At 39.7% G+C, this 11629-nt stretch overlaps 2 protein-coding genes across 2 annotated transcripts; both read right to left on the reverse strand.

Annotated features, from left to right (window-relative positions):
- Window positions 1-4: 4 nt before the first annotated feature.
- On the reverse strand, window positions 5-1170 carry LOC117553518 (C-X-C chemokine receptor type 6-like). Its single transcript, XM_034227499.1, is given in 2 exon segments — window positions 5-298; window positions 301-1170. Coding segments are annotated over 2 exon segments (1164 nt in total).
- A 5069-nt stretch (window positions 1171-6239) lies between these two features.
- LOC117553582 (C-C chemokine receptor type 7-like) lies at window positions 6240-7955 on the reverse strand. The gene has a single exon (XM_034227588.1). It carries the CDS (start codon window positions 7823-7825, stop codon window positions 6821-6823), a length of 1005 nt encoding a protein of 334 aa, XP_034083479.1. The 5' UTR covers window positions 7826-7955; the 3' UTR covers window positions 6240-6820.
- Between the last annotated feature and the right edge of the window lie 3674 nt (window positions 7956-11629).

An 11629-nucleotide genomic window follows, 5' to 3' on the forward strand; every position in this document is an offset into this window, starting at 1 on the left:
ATCATTAAGTATTATTTGGTTCCCGGAAACTGAAATTTGATGGTAGACATGGAGCTGCTGCTTTCGGGGATGCTGGTGAGCAAGCTGAGAACACAGTGAGAGCAGGGGAGGTGGGGGACATGGAGTTGGAGATCACTGACTGTGGCGCTGACCGGACCCTCCACTGGCATCCTGAATCGTACATGAGCCTCACCACATCATTACGGAAGCGCACGCCTACCAGAGCGTACAGGATAGGGTTGAGGCAACATCGAGAGTACGCCAGAGTGCAGGTTATGTACTCCAGCAGCAGAGCGCAGAGCGGCCCCGCCATTTACGCGACAGCACCACAGTGTACGGCAGCTGGAACACCAGAAACACCACCACCAGCGCTACCATCAGCTTCAGGGTGCGCTGCCGACGCCATTGCTTCCCCCGCCGATTTTTGTTCCCTTCCCACAGCACTTGAGCTATCAAAGAGTAGCATGTCACCATAATGAAGAATGACAGGCAGAAGACAGCAATGATGGCTCCGTTGGTTGACATCTTGGCTGCTCCACGCTTTAGCATGCCGCAGTACGCTTTATCCCAAGACACTAACACTCCAGAGTAGAGGATTTCAGGCAAACTCAGGAGCATAGCAACAAACCACACAGCAACAGCGGCAACTTTCCCGCCTGTAACAATGCGACTGCGCAGCCGGTGCATCTGTTGGGCACGTGCCACCACAATGTAGCGGTCAACGCTAATGCAGGCTAGCAGGAGTAGCCCGCTGTATGTGTTGATAGCGTAGCATACACGCAGAACCTTGCAAAGGCAATTAGGGAAGATCCAGCCTAGGTGCGTATCGACAGCCTGCAATGGGAGTGTGAGGAGCAGGAGAAGGTCGGCCAGCGCCAGGTGGAACAGGAAGACGTCGGTCATGGAGCGAAGACGGAAACGGCGGGAAAAAACAAAGGTGGCTATGACCAGGCAGTTACCCGCCACGCCCAACAGGAAAATCAGGCAGAAGATGCAGGTCTGGAACATTTTGATGGTGAACTCTTCAGCATCACAAAAGCATGATTCATTCTCGTTGAAGTATGTGGAGTTAATAATATTCCACAATGAGTAGTTTGAAAAGTCATAGGTTTCTGGGTAATCATTGTAATCATTGTAGTCAAAATGGTCTTCATCATGGCGGATTTCCATTGCTGGTGGGGAAAAAATAAGAAAGGTTTGAAAAAAGAACTCTACTTGTTAAGCCCCGAGCCTGTTTTTCAGGTCTCAGGCTCGAAAATGACATTCCCAGAACAAATGACCATATCTTCCCTTCTAAAAGGGTTAAATTAATAATCTTTTTTCTACAAGCAAGGTTACATCTGTGAGTTGGATGTAGAAGTGTCAGCATCAATATAGATGTTTTTATTTTAAAGTAAATTCAGATTGAACACAGTAAAAAAAATTAAATGATTGTGTCCGTCCAAATAGTTATAGTGAAAACCACCCTTGAATGATGGGATGGTAGACTAAAAGCTTTAGGAATCCAAACTACAACATATAATAAGTACCCTGTATCAAGATTGATGCAAAACAAGTGAAATTTGACCTTTTTAGAGAGATTTAGCAAAGAAAAACCACTTCTGGGGTCATTTGGGTGGATTTGACCTATCTCTGGCCCCCCTTGCTCGATTTAGCTGATTGACATATCTTTCTAACCGTCAGAGCCAATGGAATCGAGGGGAACTCCCACATACTCCTTATTTGATAATGTGTGTGTGTGAGACTGACGCATAGCCAAAACCGGAAGCTGCGATAACTCTGGTGGCTACCATTAGCAGCTAACTTTTACTCTCCGATTTTTACATAAAAATGGAATTATAGATTTAAATAATTTTTTCAAATCCATAGAAACATTATCAACATATGGATTAACTGATTCAGCCGCGTTTTTTCTCATTTTAATGCCATTGAACAAGTCTTTTGATCAGATTGACAGCTACGGTGAGACGATCTCCCGTAAAAGCTCCGTAAAGGTACGTGTTGTGATATCTGTGTTTGCTTCCGCTGTCACGAGTTCGGATCGCTCAGTGATGATACTAATACCTAAATAATCTGTGGAACCTCAGCTTTAATCGGATATCTTGTATGTGCAGCTACGATAAGTAATAAGGGTATCTTTTATCTTGAGTTCTGTGCCAAAGTGCGTTAGCATTTTTCGCTCAGGGGTCATTTAGATACTTCTTATGAGACTTGTGTTTTGTTTTGGTAAAAATGGTTTGTATCGTCAGTTAGCTGAGATTCTTTCCGTTAATCTGGTATAACACATTAATAGGTTCTTAAATATTAAGATGACCTGAGACCAGAGTTGGGTGTAACGCGTTACACCCAACTCTGGTCTCAGGTCACACTGACAGACAAGAGGGGTTTCCGCCGCAGGTTTATATGTACGTAATCTGCGCGTCCACATCTCCACGTGCAGTGCTGCATAAACATGGCTGAGTCAGCGATAACTTTCGAGGGGTGGAGGTATGCCCATTATTTTGAGTTTGTCCGAAGAATAGACAGGAATGTGATGGTGAGGTGCAAACTGTGTCCAGGCCAGAAGCTGTTATCCACTGCTTTAAACACCACGTCAAACCTCAACAAACACTTGCAAAGAACACATGCTAAGGTGAAGCACACACTATTTGTTGTTTGTTTATATCACGTAGTCTGTTCTTCTTCTCTGTCTTCCGGTTGTTGCCTGTTTTGAATGACGAATACACACTAACGCCGCCTGCTGGTAAGGAGAGTTATTGCCACTCACGCATGCGCAGTTCGTACGTGCTCGGCGAGTAAAGTAACGAGTTACTTTATGTAGAGAGTAACGAAGTAGTGTAATATAGTACTTTTTTTTTAAGTAATATGTAATATGTAATATATTACATTTTTTTAGTAACGGCCCCATCTCTGCCTGAGACACAGTGTTGTGAAAAAAAAAACAAAGCCCCCGCCGAGGGGGGCTTAACAGGCTAAAGAAGAACAGTGATACTATTGAAAAAAAGCTTGGAATATTATTTTGTGAACATTTTAGCTTTGGTGATCCCCTGACTTTTCATCTTTTTAAAAATATATATTTTTTAAATTAACGAAAAAGTATTTGTTGAATTACCATGAAACTGGTCTGAGACATGTTACCCAATGAATGGTCATATTGTCTTTATATCCACAAATATAAACCGAATGTAAGGGTTGATGGGGCCAATTTTGTCTAGGAGTTTTGACACTAATTACCATGTCATTAAGACATTTCTTTCATGGATTAGTATCTTTTTGATCAATACATCTGGCATCAATTCTGATGTGTCACTACAAGGCCACGTGTTAGCGGTAAAATAACTTCTGCAGCACGGCTGCTATGATTATCTTTTATTATGAGTCAGTCTGGGCTTCTACAAAATGCCATAGTGAAACCAAATCGTGTGGACTTATCATTGTTTGAAAAAAAATGGGGCTTCTTATGAACATTCGCCTGGTTTGATTTTAAGCAGAAAAATGTACTTCATGTCGCTATATCAGGACATAGCAACTCCTCCTCAATCGGATTGAAAGTTAGAGACCTGCCGCTCTGTTTCTCAGTTTCACTTAGCTTCTGTGATATTTGAGTCATTTTGCACTGGGTTGCGTGCCACTGGCACCAGGTCGTTGGCACAGGGGAAGTCGTGGGTAGCGCGAGCCTCTACATATCAGTCAGTGTCGCGTGCCAACAGCCTTTATAGGCAGTTTCCACAATCACCTTTTGTCATTTCATCTTCCACTGTACAACTCGGTTATGTCTGCAAAACTATGCGCATATTACATTTTTCTCTTTATCTTGTATTCTTTAATATCTATTTGATGGTGGATATAGGCATGATGGTATTTCCCTTGAAGGTAAGAGGAACAATAATACGCTGATGAGGTAATTTGCCAAGTAAAACATCTTAAGCAAACTGCAGTCTATAAGACTATATTACAATGGTTTTAATCATACTTTAAATCTAGGATGCCAAAAATGTGTAAAGGAGTTCAACAAGGGTCAACTCTTGGTCCACTATTATTTACAACTCTATCAAATAACTGCATCTCTCACTGTATTCTAATGTCAATTATTATGCCGATGATAATGTTCTGGGCCTTCAATTCAACTCCTATTGAGGCTTAAAGTCTCTTCACTCTTTCCTCAATCATATGTGCGCCCTAAATGCAGAAAGAAAAAACGAATTATTGTATTCCAAACATCTAACTTTTTGGTTATAACGAAAATGTATACTGAATGTAATGAATGTAGAGGTTATATGGATTATCTGTAAACAGGCTTCCGAAATTCAGCATTAAATCTACCCTAATAGTGTTAGTCATACTACACTCCACTGTTATATGGAACATTGTATTACAGCTATGGAGATGGGAGAGTGTGAACGTGTGAAAGTACACAAAGTCTATAATTGTTGTTTTTATAATCCATGCCAAGTTTCACGAACGTTTCTCTCTTTCAAATTCTTGGAGGACAATCATATTTAAAGGGAAACACATTGTATGATATTTGTGCAAAAAAGCTTTATCATAACAGTTTCAAAAGTGCCTCCTTTTTCTCATTGAAACGTTTCAATTTCAAAACATTTTCGAAAGATTATTGACCATAGAAATGTGTTCTGTGCGTGCAAAAAATGGCAGGACTGCGCTGATGCATTACGCACAGTTTAGATTGAACTAACGTTGTTAAGGCTAATTACCAGATGTCTACCCTTGTAATAGTCTAATAACTAAATTAAGTTTAAATAAATCACATTCTATTCTATTTCCAAAGCAGTTGACATCTCACGTAATACATGGTAGGCTAATACAGATTTTGTTTTATTATAATATTCTCTAAGATCCAGTATATTTTTCTTTTTATTCGTGATGACTTTTAAAGTTGGAAATCTGAATTTGTTTTTTTATGCTCCAAGGTTTTACATTTGTCAAGAAGTTTGTTTGCAGATATTAATTATTCTAAATGTAACACATTCTACACATTTGCCATCAGTTGTCACAATCAACTTTATTTAAAATATTATAGCCAATCCTGCATCCTTTCTCACTGTATCTGTATTAATAAGAGACAATGAAATAACAACTCCTTTGCAGTCAGGTTGAAAGTTAACTCATATCTGGCAACCAGGTCTGTTGTTGTACAGTTTGAGTGGGAAGCAGTTATATATATTTCAGTCATTGTTCACATGGTGTCAGGCTGTTGGCATGAGGGAAGCCGTGAGGAGCTTTAACATCTGCACACATGCCACATGCCAATAGTCAGTTTCTCTTCTTCTTTCACTGAAGCAGCTGGGTGAATAATAATATTATTTATTTTTCCTTGTTACCGGTACGGAAGAGGATTAGGGCCACATACATTTTTTTTTTGTGAGGATTTGAAAAAAAAATTATTTTTTTTGTTCTGAGAAAAAAGTCAGAATTCTGATTTTTTTCTCAGAATTCTGACTTTAATCTCAGAATTCTGATTTTTTTCTCCCAAAAAAAAAAATCCTCTTCCGTATACCGGCATGAGTCTTGTCACGAGGGAATGACCTTGCAGTAAATCTCTTTAACAGTAGCTGCCTTAGAATATAATTTTAAAAAGATAATCATTTTGACAATTCTTCATTTATTTGTTCATGTATACAGATTCTTATATTAATTTAACAGATTATGAGCGATTTATGTAGGCTCTAATTCGTGATTCACCATAATTGCAACAGTTTCTCTAAAATGATCTGCGGTCCCCAATAACTCATTTTAAATAGTGAGGTTTTAAATCAATCAAATAAAAATGGGTATTAATTCAAAATGGGTACATGTAATCTAGTAATAGTCATGTTAATTAAATGTATACATTTAAAAATAGTAATTTGTTGGTATTCTTAACTATATTTATTCAAAGTGAAACAGTCAAACAGTTATTTCAAAAGTCCCCAGAATTTCTTAGTGACCTTACCTGTGCTTTTTGAGTAGTTCAACATGTCCAGAGTCCTCCTCCTGTTCCTGAGGTAGAGATACAGAGCCTGCAACACTTGAAATGCCTAACCGTTCCTGTAGTTCGTCTCTCTTATGTGTTCAGAAATATATTTAAAATATCTCAATTAGCCAATTAAAAGAAAGTAATCTACAAATAAAAATTACAAAGGAAGGGACAAATGGGCCTAAAGTAATTGAAAATGTGTTATGAGACAAAACATAAAAATGACAATTAAAATATAAACAATGAGTCAGATGACCAAAATAATTCCAGCAATACCATGATACTGAAAACAGTTTTATTAACAAATTACATTTAAAAACATGAAAGAGCGAACTACATTAATACAAACAAGTCTGTCCAAGTATAGCATTTACAAGTGTATTATACAGTGGAAGTACTATACTGTTTCGACCAGGGATCAAACTTAAAGGTGGGGTATGTCATTTTGGAGAAACCAGCTCGAGTGCGCTAGAATTTGAAAATACACAACCGTAAAAATCTGCCACTTCCTTACAGAGCCCTTCCTCCAACACACACTACGGCTTCCACCGATTATTTTTTAAAAATGTATTTATTGTCACACGGCATCTATTGCACGTCTGTCCGTCCTGGGAGACTTTGGGTCACCTTCCATCCTGCTATGTTTTCCTCTCCCAGGTAAACAATTAAGTTGGAGCCTTGGTTTCGACACTTGTATTTCATACAATCGTTGATGATGAAATGCACACCTTTGCAACCCCTTCTAATTATTCAGTTAATTTCTTCCAAATAATAACACATGATGTATACTTAAACAGAAAATAAAGATTTAAAAATGGAATGTAACAAATAAGGTCCACATCATTAAGTATTATTTGGTTCCCGGAAACTGAAATTTGTTGGTAGACATGGAGCTGCTGCTTTCGGGGATGCTGGTGAGCAAGCTGAGAACACAGTGAGAGCAGGGGAGGTGGGGGACATGGAGTTGGAGATCACTGACTGTGGCGCTGACCGGACCCTCCACTGGCATCCTGAATCGTACATGAGCCTCACCACATCATTACGGAAGCGCACGCCTACCAGAGCGTACAGGATAGGGTTGAGGCAACATCGAGAGTACGCCAGAGTGCAGGTTATGTACTCCAGCAGCAGAGCGCAGAGCGGCCCCGCCATTTTACGCGACAGCACCACAGTGTACGGCAGCTGGAACACCAGAAACACCACCACCAGCGCTACCATCAGCTTCAGGGTGCGCTGCCGACGCCACTGCTTCCCCCGCCGATTTTTGTTCCCTTCCCACAGCACTTGAGCTATCAAAGAGTAGCATGTCACCATAATGAAGAATGACAGGCAGAAGACAGCAATGATGGCTCCGTTGGTTGACATCTTGGCTGCTCCACGCTTTAGCATGCCGCAGTACGCTTTATCCCAAGACACTAACACTCCAGAGTAGAGGATTTCAGGCAAACTCAGGAGCATAGCAACAAACCACACAGCAACAGCGGCAACTTTCCCGCCTGTAACAATGCGACTGCGCAGCCGGTGCATCTGTTGGGCACGTGCCACCACAATGTAGCGGTCAACGCTAATGCAGGCTAGCAGGAGTAGCCCGCTGTATGTGTTGATAGCGTAGCATACACGCAGAACCTTGCAAAGGCCATTAGGGAAGATCCAGCCTAGGTGCGTATCGACAGCCTGCAATGGGAGTGTGAGGAGCAGGAGAAGGTCGGCCAGCGCCAGGTGGAACAGGAAGACGTCGGTCATGGAGCGAAGACGGAAACGGCGGGAAAAAACAAAGGTGGCTATGACCAGGCAGTTACCCGCCACGCCCAACAGGAAAATCAGGCAGAAGATGCAGGTCTGGAACATTTTGATGGTGAACTCTTCAGCATCACAAAAGCCTGATTCATTCTCGTTGAAGTATGTGGAGTTAATAATATTCCACAATGAGTAGTTTGAAAAGTCATAGGTTTCTGGGTAATCATTGTAATCATTGTAGTCAAAAAGGTCTTCATCATGGCGGATTTCCATTGCTGGTGGGGAAAAAATAAGAAAGGTTTGAAAGAAGAACTCTACTTGTTAAGCCCCGAGCCTGTTTTTCAGGTCTCAGGCTCGAAAATGACATTCCCAGAACAACTGACCATATCTTCCCTTCTAAAAGGGTTAAATTAATAATCTTTTTTCTAAAAGCAAGGTTACATCTGTGAGTTGGATGTAGAAGTGTCAGCATCAATATAGATGTTTTTATTTTAAAGTAAATTCAGATTGAACACAGTAAAAAAAATTAAATGATTGTGTCCGTCCAAATAGTTATAGTGAAAACCACCCTTGAATGATGGGATGGTAGACTAAAAGCTTTAGGAATCCAAACTACAACATATAATAAGTTCCCTGTATCAAGATTGATGCAAAACAAGTGAAACTTGACCTTTTTAGAGAGATTTAGCAAAGAAAAACCACTTCTGGGGTCATTTGGGTGGATTTGACCTATCTCTGGCCCCCCTTGCTCGATTTTGCTGATTGACATCTCTTTCTAACCGTCAGAGCCAATGGAATCGAGGGGAACTCCCACATACTCCTTATTTGGTAATGTGTGTGTGTGATACTGACGCATAGCCAAAACCGGAAGCTGCGATAACTCTGGTGGCTACCATTAGCAGCTAACTTTTACTCTCCGATTTTTACATACAAATGGAATTATGGATTATTAATTAAAAAAATTATCACCCAGAAACATTATCAACCTATGGATTAACCGATTCAGCCGCGTTTTTTCTCGTTTTAATGCCATTGAACAAGTCTTTTGATCAGATTGACAGCTACGGTGAGACGATCTCCCATAAAAGCTCCGCAAAGGTACGTGTTGTGATGTCTGTGTTTGCTTCCGCTGTCACGAGTTCGGATCGCTCAGTGATGATACTAATACCTAAATAATCTGTGGAACCTCAGCTTTAATCTGATATCTTGTATGTGCAGCTACGATAAGTAATAAGGGTATCTTTTATCTTGAGTTCTGTGCCAAAGTGCGTTAGCATTTTTCGCTCAGGGGTCATTTAGATGCTTCTTATGAGACTTGTGTTTTGTTTTGGTAAAAATGGTTTGTATCGTCAGTTAGCTGAGATTCTTCCCGTTAATCTGGTATAACACATTAATAGGTTCTTAAATATTAAGATGACCTGAGACCAGTTGGGTGTAACGCGTTACACCCAACTCTGGTCTCAGGTCACACTGACAGACAAGAGGGGTTTCCGCCGTAGGTTTATATGTACGTAATCTGCGCGTCCACATCTCCACGTGCAGTGCTGCATAAACATGGCTGAGTCAGCGATAACTTTCGAGGGGTGGAGGTATGCCCATTATTTTGAGTTCGTCCGAAGAATAGACAGGAATGTGACGGTGAGGTGCAAACTGTGTCCAGGCCAGAAGCTGTTATCCACTGCTGTAAACACCACGTCAAACCTCAACAAACACCTGCAAAGAACACATGCTAAGGTAAAGCACACACTATTTGTTGTTTGTTTATATCACGTAGTCTGTTCTTCTTCTCTGTCTTCCGGTTGTTGCCTGTTTTGAATGACGAATACACACTAACGCCGCCTGCTGGTAAGGAGAGTTATTGCCACTCACGCATGCGCAGTTTGTACGTGCTCGGCGAGTAAAGTAACGAGTTACTTTATGTAGAGAGTAACGAAGTAGTGTAATATAGTACTTTTTTTTAAAGTAATATGTAATATGTAATATATTACATTTTTTTAGTAACGACCCCATCTCTGCCTGAGACACAGTGTTGTGAAAAAACAAACAAAGCCCCCGCCGAGGGGGGCTTAACAGGCTAAAGAAGAACAGTGATATTATTGAAAAAAAGCTTGGAATATTCTTTTGTGAACATTTTAGCTTTGGTGATCCCCTGACTTTTCATCTTTTTAAAAATATATATTTTTTAAATTAACGAAAAAGTATTTGTTGAATTACCATGAAACTGGTCTGAGACATGTTACCCAATGAATGGTCATATTGTCTTTGTATCCACAAATATAAACCGAATGTAAGGGTTGATGGGGCCAATTTTGTCTAGGAGTTTTGACACTAATTACCATGTCTTTAAGACATTTCTTTCATGGATTAGTATCTTTTTGATCAATACATCTGGCATCAATTCTGATGTGTCACTACAAGGCCACGTGTTAGCGGTAAAATAACTTCTGCAGCACGGCTGCTATGATTATCTTTTATTATGAGTCAGTCTGGGCTTCTACAAAATGCCATAGTGAAGGTTTGGGTCAAGGTTTGGGTTTGGTTAGAAATTAGGTCAGGTTAGGGTTGAGGTTTGAACAGTTAAATACTATGCTTTTTGGGGTTTTCCCTTTCCTGTAGTGTGTTATAAAGAAATGTTGTTCATGTCTATGTTACATTTGTGTTTCCATTGGCTAGCGCTCCAACACATTTTACTTAGGCTTAGAGGTTGACTAATCACAACAAATATTCTGGACAACAAGCACTTCTGCAAACAGTGTCAAGTATGGAATTCCAGTTCCTTGAAATAAAAACATGGTGCTGCAGGCATAGGGCTGAACATGAGGTTGTGGTTAGTGTTACGTCAATCTGTGGCTCTGATCTTCTGCTTTTGGTCACCCGATATAATAGGACTGAAGGGAGAATGTGACCAGATAATGTCTCTGTGACTATGTTTGGCCTTAAGGACAAGTGACTGCACTGGGTATCAAAACTCAGGACTTTTTTGGAAATGTGTCAACAGTAATCATCAGCTATTAAAACTCATGACTGCAACTAATTTGATGATTTTGTTGTGTCAACGTTTTAACCAAATACTCATATAAATAATATATATTTTGATTACGCTATAGCAAGAGAACAGAAGAAAAAAAAAATGAGTTCAAATTAAACCTAAACCCACATCTAGGTGGTTTAACCACATAAAGCAGAAGTAGAAACAACCATCTTAGCTAATGACTCTGAAAGATTTTGTATTATTTGCTGTATTTTAAATTATTTTATTCAAACCTTAAATTCATCACTCATATATGTCATGATATGTGGGGGGTATAATTAAAACTGTTTTGTACCCAGCCTGAACACTTGAAATGCCTAACCGTTCCTGTAGTTCGTCTCTCTTATGTGTTCAGAAATATATTTAAAATATCTCAATTAGCCAATTAAAAGAAAGTAATCTACAAATAAAAATTACAAAGGAAGGGACAAATGGGCCTAAAGTAATTGAAAATGTGTTATGAGACAAAACATAAAAATGACAATTAAAATATAAACAATGAGTCAGATGACCAAAATAATTCCAGCAATACCATGATACTGAAAACAGTTTTATTAACAAATTACATTTAAAAACATGAAAGAGCGAACTACATTAATACAAACAAGTCTGTCCAAGTATAGCATTTACAAGTGTATTATACAGTGGAAGTACTATACTGTTTCGACCAGGGATCAAACTTAAAGGTGGGGTATGTCATTTTGGAGAAACCAGCTCGAGTGCGCTAGAATTTGAAAATACACAACCGTAAAAATCTGCCACTTCCTTACAGAGCCCTTCCTCCAACACACACTACGGCTTCCACAGATTATTTTTTTTAAATGTATTTATTGTCACACGGCATCTATTGCACGTCTGTCCGTCCTGGGAGACTTTGGGTCACC

Source organism: Gymnodraco acuticeps, unplaced genomic scaffold (genome assembly GCF_902827175.1).
Source record: "Gymnodraco acuticeps unplaced genomic scaffold, fGymAcu1.1, whole genome shotgun sequence".
Taxonomy (NCBI): Eukaryota; Metazoa; Chordata; class Actinopteri; order Perciformes; family Bathydraconidae; genus Gymnodraco; species Gymnodraco acuticeps.